General features: G+C 34.4%; 1 protein-coding gene across 1 annotated transcript in view; it reads left to right on the plus strand.

Moving 5' to 3' along the window:
- The window catches only part of LOC124353078 (zinc finger FYVE domain-containing protein 26-like), a 29,981-nt gene that overhangs the window by 5,266 nt on the left and 1,050 nt on the right, over nt 1–23,665 (plus strand). The window contains exons 6-18 of the mRNA XM_046802891.1: nt 1,157–1,411; nt 2,940–3,248; nt 3,997–4,110; nt 6,068–6,142; nt 7,260–7,438; nt 11,730–11,834; nt 12,844–13,075; nt 13,595–13,756; nt 14,279–14,466; nt 16,354–16,498; nt 18,209–18,425; nt 18,772–18,991; nt 22,075–22,294. Of these exons, the coding sequence (XP_046658847.1) occupies nt 1,157–1,411; nt 2,940–3,248; nt 3,997–4,110; nt 6,068–6,142; nt 7,260–7,438; nt 11,730–11,834; nt 12,844–13,075; nt 13,595–13,756; nt 14,279–14,466; nt 16,354–16,498; nt 18,209–18,425; nt 18,772–18,991; nt 22,075–22,294 (2,421 nt within the window). The remainder of the gene's footprint in view (nt 1–1,156; nt 1,412–2,939; nt 3,249–3,996; nt 4,111–6,067; nt 6,143–7,259; nt 7,439–11,729; nt 11,835–12,843; nt 13,076–13,594; nt 13,757–14,278; nt 14,467–16,353; nt 16,499–18,208; nt 18,426–18,771; nt 18,992–22,074; nt 22,295–23,665) is intronic.

Here is a 23,665-nt window from a genome sequence, read left to right on the forward strand (position 1 = left end):
CACGTATCATGTAACATGTTTTGCTAAGGAAAATACTTAAACTGTCCTCCTGAAGACCCCACTGTGTAGGACCATAGCCTAGATCTAGCCCATGTAGAAAAGAAGTTTCAGGCAAAATTTAAATTCTATAGATCAATATTTCCTCAAGTTATCCTACAGACAAATAGACAGACAGCAGAAATGAAATTTTTCAGCCTCTCAAGGCTTTGCTAACCCTCAACCAATAGGACCAATCAATTCAGCTGGGAAAAAAACATTATCATCAAATATTTCACAGAATATTTATGATTTGTCCTGACAAATACTTTAAATCTTGTTTTTAAAGGTTAGACAAAGGGTGTTCCCCTCCCCCTGCCATTGTGAAGGTCGTTTATAAATACTTCCTTGGCAACTGCGATAAGCACGGAGCGTGCCTTTTGTGAACTAAAAAACTCAGACATAATCTATAGTATCGGATATAACTGTATTTTGCGTTTCAGTCAAAGTCTACTATTCTTATATATCCTTTTAAGGCATGGGAAGGGTTCTTCTTCTATGGGGTGGCCTATTGGCATGCACATAAGCCTCAAGGGTCTTTTACACATCCCGGAAGCACACCATGAGGCCTACTAGTCTATGATTTCAGCAGTTCACAAACCACCGAAAACAACCTATCAGGTCCTCCTGGGGGAAATTCACCACCCTTGTCCAAACTACCAGAGATGGCATACCGCTCCCTTGCTATTGCAGGACAATCAAAGAGCAAGTGTTTGGAAGTTTCATCCTGCTCATCACACATTCTACAGAGCGGATCCTCCCAAAGGATGCAGATTCTGTGAAGAGGTGCTTCCTCAGGTGACCATGTCCCATGATCAGACCTATAACCAGAGAAGACATCGATGTACTTAATGACAGGTCAGGTTTAAAAGGGGGTTGCATTTGCGACCTGTGCTTGTCACCTAGGCCCACCCTACTGCATGATAAGCTACTTCATTTAATCAGTGATCCTCAATGAGTTGAAGCAGATTTTAGAAATATTTTGTTTTGAAACAAATATTTTGTCAGTTAAGTGGTTGAAAAATACAATTGTAGAAGAAGTAGTATTTTAAACTATACCTTTGTACAAATTTCAGTTGTAGTCAGTCTTGTTTTATCACAACAATCTGTCTTGTGACAGCTGATAGGTCAGTTGCTGCTGGAGCTGCTCGAGAGAGGTCAAGACGTGAGTGCCCAGGAACTACTACAGTTGCTGCCGTCCGAGCTGGCAGTTCAGATCTGTGAGAGTATCCTGGCACGAGCGCAATCTGTCAGTTGCCTGCAGCAGATAGTGCACTTCCTGCAGTCACAGGTCACTAAGCCTTCGCAGGCACTCCGATATACCCACTACGACATCGGCATACACATGCTCAACCACATCCCCTGGCAGGAACAGGTAGGCTTACTCTTTATATAATAGTGGTCACGTAAGATGGGGACTAAACAAAACTTAAAATATATCTAACGTCTTCAAACAAATCACTTTTATAACCTAATAAAACCCTTCTGTGTTTTCCAGTAACTTGTATGTTGTTCAAAAGCCGTGAATCATTCATTTATTAAGCAATTATTCTATTTGCTAAATTGTATAGTGTATTTTGAGAGGAAATTTATTTCGTTTTCATCATCAAGTACATATCTTGAACTACTTTCAGATTAAACATAACATAGCTTAGGTGAGAAGGGTTGATTCAGTGTGAATGTTGAGTTAGCTTCAATTCACATTCCTCTTAATGCAGCATCTTAAATCTCTGACACTATCATAGACTTGAATCCTAGAGTCTGGAGTCATATTCATCTGAAGGGATTCAAAGAAGTCGGCAACGAAGAAGCTTAAAAGAAAATTATATGTGAATATATTTTATACAGAGGTGCTGAAAACTCATGAAACTGTCAAATATCTTCTATACTTGTAAATGTACAAACATAACACTTTGTACAGTGGCATAGGGCATAAAATTGAACCTTTTGATTCAGTAAGTAACTCTTTACCACCTCATGGAGATTGCCCATAAGCAGTTGTGGAAAATCTTAAATGTAAGCACAAGTCGATGTGCATACCATTTTAAAGGCAGAACATCATGCCGCAAATTATAGCTTAAAAGGTTAATCCTAAACAAAATGACAGCACTCTAAAGTTTCAATACTGATCTTGTGCGAGTTCAAGAATGGCTTAATTTTATTGTAACCGTATCAGATGAAGTTACAAAACTTCACACATGATTACTGTACACAAACTCCTACTTTAAGATTATTCAGTGTTGTCCTGCTTGGGAACGGTCCACGAGAAGTCAGTGGAACATTTTTAATGTAAGCATAGGTTGATATGCACATCACTTTAAAGGGCTAGTCAAGCAAAGAAGTACAATTGCAGCAAACTGCACTTCTAAAGCTTTATCCGTTTCAAAATGGTGGTGGTTAAAAGATTTTAAAAGTAAACTGTAAATTCAGCACAAAATTCAGGAAGTTGCTTTAATTATTTTAATTTAACATTAACAATTTTTAGTGGTTAATAACAATAGTAACACAAAATTACCTACCTAGATTGTTATTGGAGGTGTTCAAATTGTTTCCCCTTTGCTTCTTTGCAATATCCCAGCCAATGATGAAACGCTTATAACACGTTATTTATTACATCTACTAGAATACGCACAGTTTCTTCCAAAAACGGTGTCGTGCTATTCTTGTCCTTCAATCAATTTTATAATCAAAACTCTTGGATACAACTGTTCTAATTCTTACCGTTTATTAATCTATTTGTGCTTGTCATGAATAAAGTGTTTACTACAGTGTAAGAACCTCATATTAAAATGAACATAGGGAAGCCGGGTCACACACTATATTGAGAGAATATTATGTATAGTGTATATATATGGATATTATACATATATTATGTGTTAACGGTTGGTATTCACTGTGTTCAGGAGTGGTATCGAGACCTCGCCAGCCAGCCGGAGCTGTTGGTGGAACAGCTGTTGATGTCAACAAGGATATCTACGCTGGAAGAGATTCTGGTAGCGTTGCGGGGACGGCTTAGCTCACTACCTCCTGGCTCCCCCCTGTCACCCCCCTGCCTGGATGCACTGTTACGCCGCTACGCTGCTCGAGCTGTGGACGTCCGCGTGCGCACCAGGGAGCTCCCCACGCAGCGTCAACTCACCCCGGAGATACCAACCAAGTTCACACCACCTGACACTCCCCCTACCAAGCAGGAATGGGTTGCCAATGACGAGGTGAACTTTTTTGCTTGTATTTCAATCAACATCATTTTTCGTGTTTGTATAAAAAATTATTGAAATTCATATAAACATTTTTTTCTCCACAGTTGGTTTTATCAACATTGCCAGAGGAATTTGTTTGTAGTAAATGTCTCAAGTATTTTTTTATAGCTACAACTTTCAATCTAATATTATCTATCTATCTATCTTTCTTGACAGTAAAGATCTATCTTCTGTGCCTAATACAATGGCTGTTGATGCTAATACGCTTCTCTACGCTGATGACACAACTTTTTCAATATGAACTAAACGAATTAACCGACACCACAATAAACAAAGCATCAATATGGTTTAAACACAAAGTACGATCAAAACACTTTTACTTTTGGTAATGTACGTGAAGCAGATCAGATGCCGTCTGCAAATAAACACAGAAGACTCACAGCATTGTGTGAACATAAATAGGGAAAATACTAACTGCAAGCGAGTTATTACTTACAATAGTTTGAATAATTATTGAATTAGGTTATGTATTTACGGTCTAGAACATTTAGAAAAGTTTGGTAGAAACACGTTTTAGTGATTGTTAATTTGTGTACTGTTGATCAGCCAATAATTAATGATGCAGTGGATTCCCACAGATTTAAATATCTAATACCGTCAATCGATTCTCGAATCCGAATCTTGGTTTAGGATTCAGTGGATTCGAGATTCGGCCTTGACACATCACTAGTGCCTAGTGTTAACACAGACTGTTGTACAGGTGACCGAGTGTATGTGCTGCCAGTCCACCAGGTTTTCCATGTTCAACAGGCGGCATCACTGCCGGCGATGTGGGCGAGTTGTCTGCGGTAACTGCTCCCCTCACCGTTTCAAGGTGAGAGTATTGAATAATAACACTAAGATATTTGTGGACTATGTGCACTCCGTAGTGTTTGTTTGTTTGTTTATCTTTACAGCAACCTCTTGATTATTGTTTTATTTAACCCTTTGAGTGCCACGGGTATTTTCCGAAGGCATATGCATAAAGTGCCACGCTGTTTTTCGCATATTTGTAAGCTTTTGGGAAAAAAGCTGTTGTAAAATAACTACCAAACAGATTTCCATCATTTTGTTGTTGTTTTTTTTTCTTATTAAATGCAGAATATGATACATATCGTTACAAATAAAATTTGATTTATAAAAATATAAAACTTTCAGTATTTATAAAAAAAGTTTTTTACTTTTGTATAAAAAGTTAAGTTTTGACCTAATTTGTGTTTATACGGTATTTTTAAGATTTTTTTTATTTATACCATGATAAAGGCCATATGTTTCTAAATAAAATCCATGTGTAATATCTTATTCTAGATTTTTAAAAACATGGCATTATATGTATTAACATAATGCTGCCCGGTACAGACATTTTATAAACTGTACTTCATTTGTCAGAGTTTAGAAATTACTTAGTAATGATGTAGTTTTCCCAATATATCTAATAAAACATTAATAAAACACAAATAAATATGATTAGTAAATTTAGAAACAAATACTTGCTAACATATTTACATAAAAGTTTACATTTACTAAATAATAACCCTAATAATATTTACACTGAAAATTCACGTTTTACGCTTGAACACGACTCAAATCATACATTACTTTTGTAAAGAAATACAGTAAAATACTGTATAAGTTACTATTTTATTTTGTATTTACTCAAATGCTTGGTTATCGGCACATAAACAACAAGAAAGGCCGTTACGCAACACGGTACTCGTCCGCTACGTCGCGTGACTGGAAGACAGAATCATCGTACAGGTACTTATCACAGCCCACTATTTTTGGACGAGTTTTCCTTATCAGAGATCAAAATAAACTTCATTATACGTTCCTTCTTCCATAATGAATCGAAAAATACTCGATGAGTCATACTTCCTATCTCCAAATCGTCTCCTAATATACACACGAATGGCCTGACATTTTCGAATAATGAAACGTTGTTCTTATAGTTTTTTATTTAATTGATTGTCGTAATAACTTGTAAATTCCAAAATAGGTTAAATAAAGTCAGTTGTTTTTAATACTGTAATTTATTTTGTCCCCGATAAGGAAAACTCGACCAAAAATAGTGGCTTCTTGATAAGTACCCAAACAACATAAGTTTCACAAATAAAATAGTAGAGAAACAACATAAAACTCGTATTTATTGATAGTTTGGAACCTATTGAATACAGCTGTCTGATTATTTGGCCAAAATAATCTTGTACTATATAAAATATTATCGAAATACGAAACGTCAAAATTGGCGATGCTGGCACTTTATGCACTTTTCGTACCGTCAAAATTAGCGACGCTGTGGCACTCAAAGGGTTAATCTGCATGTATTCCACGAATAAGTGAGTTTCACGAATTAGCTGTGAAAGTGTTATTAGTGTCTAAAAATGGCTTTGATTTTATTTTCTTTATGTAATATTGATAATGTTACGACAATAAAAAGTTTGGTTTTTTTTAGTTTATTTTTACCTGGGCAATGTATTTCAAGTCACACGTCACAATCAATGTAATAAATCCTGATTTTTATATATTTTAATTTAATTTTAGAATTGGAAAATACATTAATACTTTACAAATGTTCTAAATACCACTAAAAGAACAATTAATCATGGTTTTAATTATAACTAATTTAATCTAATATTATTTCTTCATATTTCTATTAAAATAATTCCAAATGTCACATATTTGTTTTTTTAATACTTCAAATTAAGTTTTCCTGCATTCAAATGCAGCTTGATTTTCCAGATCTCTCAAATATTCCAGTGTATTTAATGGTAATGTAATTTATTTTGTTCCAGGTGTGTGGTTACGGCAACGTCAAAGTCAGAATTTGCAGTGACTGTTACGAATACATTTTGCCCAAAGCAACTCAGGTAAACTTCAGAACCATTTAACTTTTATAATGTTTTCCTTAAATCCTAGTTTTTCATTGTGTCAATTAGTAATTATGCAAAAGTCTGTGATACGTTCAGTGCTGAGCAGGTGTTATTTTGTCAGTAGCACAAACTGCAAGAACTATGGAAAATCTTAAACTACCAAAAAGCACCAGCCAAGATCAATAAACGTAAGTTTTACATTATCAGAATTAACCAAGAATCGCCTGGTTGTTTTAACCAATGATCCTGTGAGACAAAAGGGACCTAAAAATAACCACATTTTACATTATGACAGGAAAATTTCAGAGAGCTAGAAAAGGGTAAGGTCTTAGCAGGGGCAATTATGACATGTTTTTACATATAATAACAAACCATACAATGGTTCTTAATTATTAGGCTTATGTAGCTGATGTCTGTACTATCATCTATAATATCATCTAAACATATATATATATTCTATAACCTAATGTATGTAAAAGAAAATAAAGGTAGATTTGAAACACAATGTACACTCCATGAGTATGATACCAGATCCTAAGAATTCCTTACCAGGATATAAGGTCCGATAAATATTATAAGATCTTGACATTTAAAGCAATTTGAATCAAATATATCAAAGTGGCTTAAGTTAAAGGAATTTTACAGTGTTAAGGAGTCAATGAAATGTGATATGCTGTAAATAAGAAAATAAGGATACTCCATAATTTATTATTTTTATTTTAAATTTTAGGTTTTAATTCCATGTTCAGTGTGTGTTCTTTATGTTTTATTTATTTTAGTAGATGTACGTATTTACTATAATAGATATGACTGGAAACTAGTATATATACACGATATCAAGCTAATCAAATGATATTTTGTCGAAGCCGATTGTAAAACATGGGTGAATACTACCCAAACAGTAAAAACGTATTTCCAAGGTAATACAGGTGTATATTTTAATGTGGTAGATGTTTTTTCAGTTGAGATGTTTTGCGTGTGGGTGAGGTCGCTGGGACCCGGCTTCGTCAAAGATCTTATTTAGAAAAACTATAATAGAAGTTTCAGTGAAAAATATTCAAAGTAGCGTAAAAAACTAATCGATAGTATTCTGAGTGAAGTTGGTGTCCCCCAGCCTGAAGGAGCAAGGCGTGTGAGAGCTGAGAGCAGAGACAGCGAGCTGGGGTGGTGGCTGACCAAGGATCTGGTGTACAACGCTACAGTCCGGGAAGAGTTCACCTACACGCACGCGCCCAGCGTCGCACTCTGTCTGTCCATACTGAAACTACACACAGAGCACTCGTCCTTACTGAGGTAACATTTGAAACTGGGGCGGTCGTGTCCACTCCAATCCTGGTGTCACTCAATTTTGAGTAGTGTTGAGAAGTTGATTATTCTTGTTAGTTTTAAACTTGTTTTTCAATCAATCAATAAAGCTTTATTTGTCGGTCACAATATTTTAACAATGTATGACAAAGGTCAAAAGATTTTACATTAGGCTACATTATTTTTAGACATAGTCATATAAGCCTAAAAATTCTTCTACACTGTAGTTACATATTTTAATAATAATATTTATTATATATTGTTCGAGAAAGAGAGGATTGCGTGAGGGAATAGTAGAAAGAATAAAGAACCTGTACGGCATATGTAAAAACAGGGTAAGAATTGAAGAAAAATATACAGATACTTTTAAAACAGAGAGAGGAGTAAGGCAGGGAAGCATATTGTCACCTTTCCTTTTCAATATTATAATGGATGAAATTATTCTAGAAGTACAAGGAAACAGAGGAGCAGAAGAACTTAAGACAATAGCATATGCGGATGACATAATGATATGGGAAAATAGGGAAGAAGAGTTAGAACGAGAGTTAAACAAATGGGCAAAAGTGGCGAAGAAATATGGTTTAGAGATGAACATACAAAAATGTAAAGTAATGAAAGTAGAGAGAAGGGATGGAAATAACAAAGACGTGTTAGTTGAAGGAAAAAGACTTGAAAAGGTGAAGGAATTCTGTTATTTAGGAAGTATCATAACAGATAGGGGCACAATAAGAGAAGAGATAGGAAACAGAATATGGAAGAGTGGAAAGTTTTTCAATATGGTAAAGAAGATTGTGTGGAGTTGGAACATTGGGAAAGAATCAAAAGTATTGATGTATAAATCTTATTTCCAACCAATTTTATTATATGGAGCAGAGACGTGGACGTGGACTAAAAATGATTTAAGCAGATTGCAAGCTGCAGAAATGAGATTTTTAAGAGGAATAGAGAAGATTACAAGAAGAGATAGAATAAGGAACGAAATAACTAGAGAAAGATTGAAGGTAGTTTCACTGCAAGAGACAATGGAAGGAAGAAGAATACAGTGGATGGGGCATGTGAAGAGGATGGGAGATAATAGAATGCCTAGAATAGCACTGGAGAAGGAGGAAGGAGGAAGAAGACCAAGAGGAAGACCAGAGAGGAAGATGGGAGGACCAAGTGTGGAAAGACATAGAGAGAAGGGGACTACAGAAAATACAGGTGGATGAAGAGGAGACCTGGAACGATAGACTAAAGTGGAGGAGGCTGTGTACGACGACCCGTGAGAACGGAAACGTCTGACGATGATGATGATGATATATTGTTCGTATAGGTCCATAAGTATAACTTGAATATTATATGGAAAAACGTGATAAAATTTAATACCCAGATACTGAAAGCTCTTTTGGGTCAAGCTGTATGTACAACTATATTTGATTAGCCTATGTTTGTTCCTAGTGTCATGATTAGGTACAGCAATATGGTCCTGAAAACTACCTATATTACTTTCCACAAACAACATGGAGAATTTATCCATAAAGTAATTGCATAACTTAAATGTTTAAACATATGAGCTTAGTACACACTTAACAAAACATCAACAGATACATTATTGTTCAACACTCGTAACAAAAACAAACTCTTGGCTACTCGAGCAGCAACATGATCAGTATGAATAACCCATCTTAAATTATCTTGAATACTGATTTTAAATTATCCAGAAATGTGGTGGATTTAAAATTATCTACGCTATTACAAATACAAAATTTAGTATTAATAATTTTATCTTGATGCAAACAAAGTTTGTTTGCAGCACACCAATAAAAAATCTCACCAGTTTTTTCATTCAGTAATCTCTGATTATCAATTTCCAAATCACTACAAACATTCAGACCTAGATCATCAGCAAACATATAACTGCCGACCCCCTGGCCAATGATGTTGGGCAGTAAATTATTAACGTACAGTAAGAAAAAAGTGGACCCCAGGATGGAGCCTCGAGGTACACCTTGTGACACTAGAAGAGTTTAGAAGAGTTAGAAAAACATCTGTTTAGAAAGACAGACTGGTGGTGATCAGCAAGATAGGATATAAAAAAAGGTAGTACAGGATCAAAACCATTCTGAGATAGCGTAGAGAGACTAGTATGTTATGGTCAATGGTATCGAAAGCTTTTGGTAAATCAAAGGGTCTAAACATATCACTATTTTTATTTCAATATTATTAAAACAATTATTTACAAAATCTTGGACAGCATTGATAGTACAGTGGAACTTGGATAATTCGAATCTCAAGGGACCAATAAAAAAATTCGAATTATACAAAAATTCGAATTAAAAAGTTAAGAATTAAAGGCTTAAAATAATGGCACTTTACATCTTTGCTGAAAACCTTTATTGAAAATAACATGAATGGTTGTAAATGTATGTTTTTCTGTGCATTTCTACCAAGCAAAGTATGGTAAAACAGTGCAAAATTGAATCATGAATTATCTAAAAAATACACAATTGCATTATTTGTTTTTGAATAAAAGAAAATAAGTTGAATGGTGATAAGGAAAATTATAAAGTACAATATTATTTAATTTTTTCGAAAGAAGTCGGAAATCTTCACTTGTTTTCTAAAGTTAAGTCTTTTGGAAGTGACAAAAGATTCTGCCATATTCAATGAATTGAAAATAGACTCACTTACGTCATTTTTACTTTCAAAAATACGTCTAAGTTCCATGATGTGATGTGCGGCCGCACTCGGAACGTTTATTTCCGCCCCAACTGATGACTCGCCGTCTTCGTCACCCGATGCCATGTCGCCATCTTTTTTATTGTTGAGCACGTAAGCGATGATCTCCGCGTCTGTTATCTCACCACATACTGCAACATCTTCATCCACGTTGACAAAATCTTCAAACGAGATGGCAGGGTCAGTAATGACGTCCTCCCAGCCGTCAACTGAAGGTACCGCTTCCGCTATAATGTCGTTGGCTTTTTCGCCGTAGTCCTCCTTTTTTACAAAACCAGCTTTTTTAAAGCAATGTTTGATCGTTTCGGACGTTACTTTGTACCAAGCTTTCTTGAACATGCGAGAGGCTTGAAGAATGTCTAACTTGATTTTTAGGGCGTCGCTATCTTCAGTCAGTATGTACTCAACCAATAAACGTCTGCAAAACTGTTTTAGATTTTTTATGATCCCCTGGTCCATTGGCTGGACAACCGAAGTCACGTCTAAAAAACAATAGGCGCGGAAGGATAGGGCCGAGCCGGCCGGCCGGGCGGGAGGGTGGCTAGATCTATGTTCAATGGCCTTGCGATTAGAAAGAGTGCAGCGTCTTTTCGCGGGTTCGCTATAAAAAGTTCGAAATTATCCAAAATAAACTTCGAATTAACCACGATATTTTTGCATTACTTATATAAAGAAAATGCTAGGGACCAATATAAATATTCGAATTAAAGAAGATTTCGAATTATAGAAGTTCGAATTAGCCAGGTTCCACTGTATATCAATTCTTTCTAGAGCCAAACTGCATTTCTGAGAATACATTATTGTCCTCCTTTTTATTCCAATATATCCAATTATTTTAGTGTATTTACACAGGTTGAGCATTTTACAGTTCTGATAGTTCTAATGTATTGCTATTGTGTATCGAGAACCAAAGTAAATGAATTTGCCCATTTACAGAGATACTGTTATCAAGTTCCAATTCAATCGATATACAAGATGCTACGATTCAAAGTGATCTAAAGTAAGAGGCTAACATTTCAGAAGGGACCTGTCAACGAAACACCTGCCATGGTTATGCCTGCACTTCTTCAGGTTACAAAAGATATCGGGAGAAAAGTTTATCATATTGTTTCACAATGATACATGTCTCCAAGGGGACGTGTTCTCTGTAAAAGAAACTTTTAATGTGATTATTCTAAGCAAATCACGTGTTCAGTTTGAAATAGTGTAATAAAAAAATTAGTTCTGTTATAAAATCCTACCTTAATTATTATTTTGAATTTTTTTATCCTGTTTGTTTTAATACTTAATCACTTAGTATCTAAATTTGAAATGAGTTGTTCTGAACAAATTCTTGAATAAATAAAAGCATTTTATTATGTATATATCGAAGACCAAAATATTCATGTAGCAATGACTTGCAGACAGTTCATAAATGTCAGTAATGTAGTTAGAAACACGTGGAAAAATCTTGTGGCAATTTTATTAACCATGCTAGCTCTGCTTATTGCAATATTCCAAACTAACATAATCTTAGTTTGTCCAGTTAACTAAAATTGGATTAACCCAATGTCATGCACAGGTTCCTCTTCAACACAATCGAAATGATGTTGAGGCTGTTGCGTCCAATCAGTCCTGGCATCATAAACCCCGAGGTGGACTACACCCTGCTGATCACAATGATAAGGTACCGGACATCATCTCAAGATACACCCCAATCTTTGTATCCCATTGCATTCAGTACTAAGGCATTACACTTTTTTGTACAGTAACTTACGGGTAGAAATGAAATGTCACAGGCAAAATGAAATCCGAAACTGGATACAATGTTCACATTAATTTTGAATTTAACTTATACCAAAATTAAAATCCAGATCCAATTGGATCTTTTCGAATCCATACATTTTTGTACTTGAACACAATTAGGACATTTGGGCAAATTTTGTCACATGCCTATAAATAATATATATGATGACTATTAATTACGTATGTCCTTAGTATGAATCATTGTTAGCCTAAATAAAATGTTCAGTTAAATCTAAATTTGTAACGTGCAATCTCTCGCCGGTCCTACATTGCACGAAAAAGTTCAGCTGTGTGATCTATTGCGGTGGATTTTATTATTTTTTGCAATAGCAAATGTTTATAATTTGATTATATATTCAAAGATTATTTATTTGAAATACTAGAGCTTTAAAATTTGTTACATTTATACAAATTACATATAAAATCAAAATATAACATTTCCCATATGTAAAATATTGTAAAATTCAATTGTTTTTCATAATTTATGTCTATTATTTTTTTTTTTTAATTTATAGACATAATATTTTTTCTACATATAAATATTTCTATTATTTTGACTTTTCCATTTTTGTTGAAGTGAAGGCTATGAGTTAGGTAGAAGTGTCTTGGAAAGAGATGGAGTGGAAGAAGGTTTAAATTTGGGTTTTTTTATGTTTTCAATTCTCGAGTTTATCTTTTTTATTTTAATATCTAGGATTAGTCACTAAATAAAAACATAACTAATATTTTATATTTGTTATTTTTAGGCTTAATCCACTACTCCATGTCCAATACTTTTTTAAAATCAGAAACATGCTCAGCTTTAAATTTATTATCTAGTATCTGAAATCATACATGTCTTGTGCATAATTTTTGTGGTTATAATAACGGATGTGTTCTCTCTGTACTAGATCTCTCTTGGATTTTGCCAAGTTAAGCTGTTCCCAGTACGGTTCTGGCTCAGAGTGGGCTACTGTAGACGGATTGTTTGCCGAGGTCGACCTGCTGGGCATGTTGGTAGCCTCACCTCAGACCTGCGCAATGCTGCCAACCGAACCTCTCCGAGGTCAGAGTTTACAAAGTGCCCTGTCAACGCTGCGAGAGAACCTGCTCAGGTCCGAACTCTGGACACTCGCTCTTGAGGTAATCCTTCATTTATGGTTTACTACTTACCTCAAGAGAGTTGGGAAAGCTTAGCTACAACTTCTAACGGATTGTCGTAACTAAATTTTTATGCTACGGAAGAGGTTTTGACGTGGTCTGTGTCTAAACCTTGCATCACTTTAAACAGTGCAAAGTTATTCTTCACTAATTTTAATGGGTAGTATGAATTCTAGTGATCATACTTATGAAACTAATAGATACAAATTCGGTTAAGAAAATATTATGCTTATGAAAAATCTGTTAAAAAATAGAGATGGATAAATTGGCATGCTTGAGTGGAAACAGAAATTTTGCCTAATTTTTAAAATGATAAATTTTTGTATAAAGAAAACTGATAGATATTTGTCAAACTTGTGAGATTTTAAATAATTGTCCTTTATTGACATGAATGATTTGGAAGGATCAACAACTGTTATTGAGTTCAGATGTGGAGTGTTTTGTAGCTCCAGCTCCTGCCTAGTTACTTCTGTTAACTATTATGGTGGTTGTTGTTGTCAGGTGTCCACCAAGGCTGGTCTGGACTACAACAGCGTGTGGCTGGCTTGGGGCAAGTCCTGTCTCAAGGCCGGAGCCTGGACGGAAGCCAGGGACAAGTTCGCCCACTGTAACCCTCACAAGAAGGACACGCAGATGTTGTCAGATATAATGCAGATATTACAGGTACTACATATCTATTTGTTGCTGAGCTTTAGCAAAGCTGATCACTCGAGAGGCTTGAAAAATTTAATTTCCGTTCGTCTGACTTTGTGTCTATTAGTCTGTCTGTCCGTACGATATCTTGAAAACAAAATGACCTTAGAATTTTGCATGAACAGATATCCATCGATTGGCGTTTAAGGGACGAAAATAAACTAGAATAGGTATATTTAATTATTGTATTAAATTTTAATCACTGCAAATGTACAAGCTATATTGGCCGTCAAGTATGACAAGATCAACTTTTTATTAAAGAGTTTATTCATTTTTGAGCCTCTAAAACTTTTTTTAAAACAAAATGGTTAAGAGATTTCCATAAAAAAACAGTCAATTAAAGGAGGTGACTTCAAAGTCAGTATTCGGAAGAGAAAATTAAAAAAATGTTGCTGTGTATAAAAATGTAATACAAATTATCCAATATTAAATCAAATGTTATATTTGCTTATAAGTGATTAACATAATCAATGATTTCATACACCTGTGCAGGATAACCCGCAGTTAACGGATCTGAAGAGTCGACTGGGTCGGCTGAAGATGTTATCGACAAAACAGGAGACTCTTCACACCAACCAAGGACTGGAGCCCAGGGTTTACGAGGAGTGCCTTTACTACCTGCGCACTTATGGCAGTTACGCCACCACCCTCTCCTTCTACCTCAACCAGAATGATATAAAGTATGTTAGTCCTCTAGATTATATTATTCCATACAGGAATTATTGTTTTAAACAATCCGTGTATGACTTATTCTGATTTCTACTTTGGCATACTACTAGATTTATTTTCAGGCTCTTTGGTAGAATATTCTGAAATGTACATATCTCTCTCTTTGTCTAATTACTTCGATGCACTTCTAGCGCCACCGGACTGGATTGATTCGACTGGTATTCCATAGGAGAATACTTTAGTGTTATTATCATTATAACAACACTATTAAACAACAGTGAACAAAATTTTTAAACACTATATATTGTTGTGAAGATTATCAAATTCTGTACGATATGGTGGTATTTAAAACATTATTAAGCTTAGCAGTAAAGAACAAATTAACCAATACCAAAGCTGTGAAAATAACAATATGATGTTGGTAAAACAGTTGTTGCAGAAATTTATGAATAATTCCAATAATTCTTTAACACTCAATCACTGTCAAAGAAGAAATTGAGAAAACATTCCATATATTACTCCTAGATAGCATCCTTAGGCATAAAACCATTCAGTGGACAAGGACAGTAATAAACTCAATATATATTTCCGTTGCCAGTTCCAAAATGGCAGCACTCAGCTGAGAGCAATGATAAAGCAGTTGGAAACGATCTGAGGTAATTGGACTTGACCACCAGGTTTGATTCAAAACGATTGCCTGGAAAAATAATATTAGGAACTAAACACTGGAGTTGGCTGCTGTGAGAACTATTTTACACAAATTTAACACAAATTCAATCTCTATACTGATTCCAGTAAGAGTTTGAAGAATTGATATTTGAATCATCTGCAAAAACAATGAAATACCTTTGACCCAAACTAAGTAGTAATTTTTTGTTTAGTTCAAATTTTAATATAATTTTATTGAAATTTTCAGAGAAGCTGGTGAAGAATTGTCATGATTTATTCACTTGCATGTAAATTCTACTGTTATACACCAATTTCCGATGAATATCCGAACCATCAATATTAAAAAGTAGCCGCAACAATAATCAAACATTACAATGATTTGAGACATATTTCGGTGTCAAGCTATTTATGAAGTATTGTTACACAATATCTGATGGTTATTTGAACTATTAAAATTTTTTTTTAATATCTGCAACTATAATGGAACATTACAGTGATTCAAAACGTATTTTAGTGTCAAGCTATTTATGAAGCATTGTTACACAATTTCTGATGGTTATTTTATCTACTAATATTTTTTTAAATAGCTGCAACTATAATCGAACATTACAGTGATTCAAAACGTATTTCGGTGTCAAGCTATTTATGAAGCACTGTTAAAAAAATTTTGTTTTCAGCTATGTTATTAGTGAAAAACGTTAACTTGTTGATCTTTTTGAGCAAGGCCTCATTTTTGCACCAGAGTTGTAATGGCAGTTTGCATCAATTGTATTGTGTCATATACTCATAGTGAACCTTGTGTTCTGTGGTTTTGAGCATCAAATTGATAATTGGGAAAAGGTACTACAATTTCTGGATAAAAAAATGGAATTTACGTGGTTTTAAATTATTTTTTTTTTAAGAAGAAGAAGCCGATCTCCTTTTATGCCTTATTTTGCCCGTCCTCATGGGCCACTGGCCTGTGCGAGGATCTAATCAAACAGAATAAGAGGGAGAGTCGGTACAGTACAAGGTCGATGGTACTGATAAAAAGTGTAACAGTCACAGACAGGATTCGAACCTGCGCTATCTCTAACTCAGACTCGAAGTCCAACGTCTTAGACCACTCGGCCATCGGCACTTAATTATTAATTTTAAACGGTAATCTCATAAACACAAAATATTTGTCATTTTTAAGTAAATATTTTTTAATGCGAAAGCGTAAATGACTGTAACCGAAACTGTGCCAGATCTGCGGTGTGTTTGCTGTTAGAAGGGGCAGTAGATCTTCAGGTCTACCTAGAGAATCTGTTTCTGCCTGCTCTACAGTCCGGCAGAGTCACAGAGATGTACACCTGCATGGCCAGTATCGACAAGACTTTTACTGTTTTCAAGGTACTGTATTTTGACAATTACTTTTCATTTGTTTGGTTTCCTGTCTTATTTTCTTTCTATTTCACACAATCCAGGAGAAGGTACTATGTTGGTTAACCCTCTGTATGGCATGCTCGTGGGAAGTGCTTTTTACAAGGTTTTTTCCAATTGAATATTTAATGCATTTCAGTTTAACGTATTTTGACTGATAGTTCTCCACTGTAAATCTAAAATATTTTGAGTATTTAATTTTAATAATTAAAACTGAGTTAGCAAAGTTTATACCTGGTGTGAACTGGCGATGTTAGTTGCCAGTTATGATACTGGCCCTATAATTCTAAGAACAAAAAACATTTCTTGTAGTAGCCTATTCATAATGTATTATATCTTATTGTACTGCCATGCATAGAAAAATAAAAGCACTTTAAAATGGCAAAACATTTAATAAAAATCTGTTGGAAAAAGTACTGTGGCATTGTAAATAGGTAAATATTGATTTTGAAACCATTTTTAGCATTTTTTTTAAAATTAATCAAAAGGGACAGTTGTGGAATTGTGTGGTGTTTTACTGTTTTTAACTAAACGCTGAGTTTTCAACGGTGCTGTCAACCGTTAATTTGCCGTGCATAGAGATGCTCCACAGTCACCATACATGTAGCGTGTTTTTCGGCCACCATGATCAACATCAGCAACTCTTAATTTACCAAACTGCCATGAATAAAGTGAGTCGACATCCCAATCGCCACCACCATTCTCAGAAAAGTTACACACTGCTGAATTTCTCGCAACAGTGCATCTGGACACATCTAAAACGGATCAAACATCCTTATCATTATAATAAATATTTCTACCATACCAACTGAACCACAATCAAAATATAAAATTTAAAAAATCACAGTAAATTCAAATGCTCAATAAATTGAATTAAATTAGAAGACAGTAATATTCTGTTTCTAATGCCCAGGTAAAACTTCACCACATGCTTTTGGGATAGTTTCTCAGTTGACCGTCAGAGCATATGGCATGTGATAACACAGGCGTGGCAGTTAAGGGGTTAACAACTTCTTGTTTTCTGCATTTACATTATTTAATTAATATGTTGAGAATTTTGGTTCATACCATGTCGAAAAATTCTTGAAATATTTCAACCTTACCGTGGAAAGTTATCTTCAGTTTACAAATGTTGAACCAAAACTGTTTCACAGCAGCACTCTGTCTGTTTTGCAGAACTTTGCCAAAAAATTATTTTTTAACAATACAGTTTTTCATTGTATTTAGTATTGCAAGTGCTTATTCATTAAACAAATTATGCATAAGAAAATTATAATTCCGTTACCTGAAACAATTTTTCAAAAATTTTTAATTTTATGTTATAAAAGCGATACATGCTAAAATATCATTTAAATGATCAGTTTATATAAATGTACCCTTAAAAGTAAACAGTTACACCAAATTGCATTATTTTATCGCTACAGATAAATAAACTCTAGTATTTTTAATAAGTTAATATTTTTCAGAAATTTCAGGTTTTCTCAGAATTACTAGACTTTTACAACGCAAACTTTCTTTACATTGAACCCAGGTAAATATGTCTTTGCTGAATTTTGAACTAGATCTGAATCTAGTACAAAACCTTTGCTTCTCAGAATTCAGCCTGCCCAGCGTACTGATGTTGATAAAAATTGTCATAGTAACTACATCTTATCTCCCTAATGATATTTTGATGTACAGGAGTATCTGCGAGTGTCCTGCGCGTACTGTGAGCGCCATCAGCTGTTCCACGTGTTGTATCAGGTGCAGGTCTTGACCGGTGACCACGTGCGGGCAGCCCTCACCTGCATTCACTTCTTCCGCCACAACGCACGCAACTACGGAGACTTGGCAACCACCAAGGGCCACCTGGAGACTGCCGTAGGCCACCTGCAGCAGGCCCTCAAGCCCACCAAAGGTAAGCTACCTCTTCACCTGCATTCACCTGGGTCTCAGGGGGTCCTGTTTGGGAAAGATATACAGATATTATCGTTAAGTGCTGTCATGAGCACAGATGCAATAGGCTGATTTTGTATACAAAATCTACCTAAAAGCTGTGGAAATGAATTTAGTGACATGAAAGAAACATAGATCACTTCATTATTAATTTTAGTGATTAAATTTTTGAATCATTATGTTTGGTAACAAAACCAGACAGGATCTGACTCGGTACCTTAACTTGCCAGACTACAGCTGGAAGTGGTGGTGTTCTTGGCATCTGCTACGCCTGAGGAGGTCACTTCGTACACACTGTTTGGTTACAGAGCCCAAGAACCCACTGGTGATGCAGTTGTCTGGACAGGATCTGACTCGCTACCTGTCCACTGCCAGACTACAGCTGGAAGTGGTGGTGTTCCTGGCATCTTCTACCCCTGAGGTTGCTTCGTACACGCTGTTTGGTAGCTCAGCACACCGAGTCAGTCTGGCCGCAGCTGTCATCGCCGCTGGAGATGATCTTGAGCAGAGTTTAGCACTTGCTACCAGGTCAGTAGAATTCCAGTATATGGGTTATACTTTGTTTTAAGATCTTTATTGATAAGGCAATCATATTTGTAACTTTGTCAACATAATGGATATTTCATAGGAAGTTTAACCCAAAATTTCATGTCATTTATATACATAATACAAATCCGTGTTAATTCCACTACTTTTTTAAAACACCAATATTAGTTTTATCACAAAAATGGCTGTACCAATTATAATGATCTCTAATCTAATCTAATGATCTCTGATAATTTGTTGAATTTGTCTCCACCCTGAATAACATAACTATTATTAATATATCATAAAAAATCATGGAAAAAATCTGGTAAATAGAAACATATTTTTATACAGTAGTTTAGATCGATTGAGCCTGATAAATGTAATCAACTGTTCTGTTAAACACATGCGTTTTACTCAATCACATAAAAATTACTGGATTAATTGTTCTGATATTTTGTATGGACATTCTTAGGATCCCTGGTTAACCCTCCGGCTGGCGCGCATTCGAGCCTTGACTGGCACTTTGTTTTGAAGCTTCGTGCAGAGTTTTTAATTTTTTATCCTGTACAATTAATTATTGGAGAAAACACAAAAGTGTTATACATCAAATTACTCTGCAGAATATATTGTACAATATAAACATAATTATAATTTGACTTACCTGAATAATGGTGGATGTTTGATGGTCAGAACTAGAAATTTTGACAGTATATTACGACTCTGCCAGTTCACAGTGGGAAAAAATGAGTCGTAATTTACGACGTTGCCAGCCGGAGGGTTAACATATAGCCTTATTCCTATTTGGAAAGTCCCTCTGGGCTACAAGCGCCACTGATACATAAAGTTGTGAAAAACCCCCATCCTGGTCTATAAGCTTGCATTACAGCAAACTAATGTTATTAATTGAAAGATCTAGTTAAATGTAATTAACTGTTCTGTATAAACATTTTTAATGTCAGCACAACCATATGATTAATTTATTTAACCCTTTTAACCCCGGCCATTAAATCAAGTGATGTGCCAGAAATCCCAAGCCATTTTCAGACAAAATGTAAGGGTTTTTTGTAAAAAATTCATAACTCAGTTATTTTTTAAGATATTTAGGTAATTCTTTTTTTGTTTTACTTCTTTATACATGTAGCTTACAGAAATATACAAATAAAATTATTATTTTGAAAGTAAATTTTTTAAAATGCATATACATATATAAAAAATAAATAAAAATGAAAAAATTTCAAGTTTGATCATGGAAACCATATAGATAAAAAAATATTTGACACAAAAATACCCATTTAATTTATGATATATGTAATCCTTAATAAAAGGAAACAAAAATTATAGGCCTACCTTATTTACAAATTGAGTAACATCAATTTTTGTAAAGCCGTGTAAATTTTTCTTTTTGCCATTTCTGGGCAAGGCAATGTAACAAGACCTTTGAAATTCACAGTACTTAAAATAAACATAAAACCAAAGTTATTTCTGACAAAATAACTAAAACTGTTCATAATCTAAATTTTAAAAAAGTTTTAAAACAATATTTACATCACTACAAAATGTAAATTTTTAAGATATCCATCACTCAAATCGTCGTCACTAATCACATCCACACCATTTGCAACTAGGTTACTAATTATTGTATTTTCACTTACGGGAGACTTTGAACGATGTCTTTTACTCATTTTGAAATAAAACAAATAATAAACTAAACTTTAACTGCCGTACTTTATACTGCTTTAACCTAAAACTGTGAAGAAAACGGAATATTCACAACCACGTGATATACAGCTGTCTGCAACAAGCGTGAGCAGTCAGTCGAGACGAACTGCAATTGCTCAGTCACAGACTGACAAAATACGAAGTCAAACCATTACAAACTAATATATTTCGATGCAAAATATCTTTGTGCACAAGTCTGTGAAATTTCAAAGCATTTGGTGAAATAGGTGGCCAGTAAAGTAATAAAAAGTGCACGTCCGCACTATACGGACGTCGGGAGTTGACGCCATTTTTACGACGTCCGTATAGTACGGACGTCGGGGTTAAAAGGGTTAACTATTATTTTCAATTTGTTTACATTTATAGTCTTGAAAACATATCATTTATAGTAATAACGCTTCTTATTTAAATTTCTTCTGCAACCACTGTTGAGTACAGGATAGGAAAATATCCAGGCAAGAAAATTAAAAGCGTTAATAAAAATATACTTTTAACTATTCATTTTAGCAAATATTATGTATACAGTGCTTTGTCCGTACTGCATTACAGATATCAAAAACAAAGTTCCTAACAATTACTGTTGATTTACAGATTGTTATAACACCCATATTAGTTGTCTTTTGACAGAAGTAGGCTCATCAAACCTGTGTTTGTATATATATTTTTTTAAATATATATGTAAACTAAATCAAATTTCCAACCACTAGATACCACAAATGTGTCCTTGTTGCTATATTATAAATTTTGTAAAACATTTTAAACACCAGTTTTGTGATGTTTTGTTTGTAAAATGTTTTAAATGATCACAAACACAATTTTTGTATAACTTTTTAAATATGAATTATAAAATGTATTAATCCTTAATGCTACCATATTTTGTACTTCATTCTGGGAAGGAACATATGCAATGTATCATATATCGTGTACTATTGATTACATTTTAATAATATTATTACCAAACTTTTATGTATACAACTGTTTATCATAATTTACGAGGATAACCGGTATTTGTTTCATAGCATTAGTAAGGTATCCTAACATTATAAAGGGTAGAATATCAAATTTTGAAGCTTTTGGAAAAGATAAACAATATAAATATTTTTCTTAGTGGTGTTGGGGTTGGTTCTTTTCCTTTCTTTGATGGTTCAAAAATGTTAGATTTTATAAGTTCCTCTCTAATTTTCTGATTTAAAAAAATTCAACACTATGAAATATAATATAAAACAAATTTCTAGGACCAAATTAATAGGCTGAAAAGCATTTTGTTCCATGGCCCTTTGAGGGAATCTTGAAAAATGTATTCTGTTTTTTTGTTTATGAAGAACTAAGACCAATGACATAATGTGATTGTGGTTATTGCGCAGAGTGACAGAAGATTGGCAACAAGGGAAACCGGCTGTTCTGTGTCCAGCAGCGGCTCAGTTGGTGAGAACAGGTCGGGCCAGTGTGGTGCGAAGGTTGGTAACACTGTTCCGGTCAGAGCCGGAGCTCTGTAATGAGCTGTTGATCACTGCACTGAAGGAGCGCCCACAGCAGTCTGACATTGATACTCTGATGGCCCTCGTTACCGGTGTGCCTTCCAAGGTAATTGTTAGTCCCTATTTAGTTCATAAGGACATTAGGGCGAGAGGAGTAGATTTAAGGGTAAAGGACATTTCACCATTTTTAATCCTCAAAACCACTCCAAAGTATACATGCACAATCACTAAACACTACTTAACCCTTTTAGCTACCCTAGTTGGCTACCACCAACGATGAGAATCTGGAAAAGCATGGATTATGCATGAATTTTGGGCTCCAGGAAACATGTGTGGATTATGGGTGGACTTTTATAATGTTCCTGGAATTTTTACTACGGATCAATCGTTTCTGACACTCGGTGCCGCGGCTCTTTTCACTTGATTTTGATACCAACTGAAATGTTTAAATTACGCTTGAAAAATCATGATTTCACAATATTATAACTAGTGATATGGGAAAACTGAATCTCTAATTTATTAGGACTACTACTACTGATCAGCAGTATGCAAATTATCAATTGCTAAAAGGTGTTTTTGTAGCTGTTTGTGTATAACAACTATTTAGAAATATTTAGTAACAAAATAACATTATTTATAAATAAAATTTTAATTGAATTAATTTAATTAAAATGTAATTTAATTAATTTAATTTTAATTAATTAAAATAACATTATTTAATTTAATTTAATGTTCATATTTCTTTGTCTATATTTGTCAATGCCAAAACAGACGATCGCTTAATTTTTATTTCATCTGTACGTACTTTATTTTGTTGTTCATAAATAGATTCTCTATACATTTTTACGTCAATGGAATATACTCTGGAAGCTCATTTTATAATCTACCATTGTTATTATTTTAAAAGATAAGAACAATCATAGGTTAGATAGATTTTAGATGAAAGTATTTGATTTGTTTGTTGATTGTACTGAACCAACCTTGTGTATCGAAATCATTGCCATGTACTGAAAGTTCGTCCACCACAGACCTCTGACCCGCAATGTTGGACTTTATGCTGCTGCCCCACAGTAGCTCTGTTCTGTGTTGGTATTTGTTTGTTCTCTTTATTTTTCCCAATTGTATGTATGTATTTTCCAAATATTACAGAAGAGAAAATTATTAGGTATACGCAATTTTATGTTGACACAGAAATAGAAACTAAGCAGCTTAAAATAATTTGTAGTGATAAATCATAACAGAATTGCTCTCATATCACTAGCGACGAAAATTTGCTAGACCACTGCAGCTTCATATTTCTTGCAAATATAGGTGGTGATAATAAACCGACTTACACTTGGCACTTGGCGTTAAGGTTAAATACAGTATTACATTCATTTATTTGGTTTGAAAATAGACTAGAGAACCGGAAATTTTCAACCTGGAAAAAACCGAGAATTTGAAAAGAGGTTTTGAGTGGCCAGCATGCTTGAGGCAT

This window comes from Homalodisca vitripennis, chromosome 1 (assembly GCF_021130785.1).
Source record: "Homalodisca vitripennis isolate AUS2020 chromosome 1, UT_GWSS_2.1, whole genome shotgun sequence".
Taxonomy (NCBI): Eukaryota; Metazoa; Arthropoda; class Insecta; order Hemiptera; family Cicadellidae; genus Homalodisca; species Homalodisca vitripennis.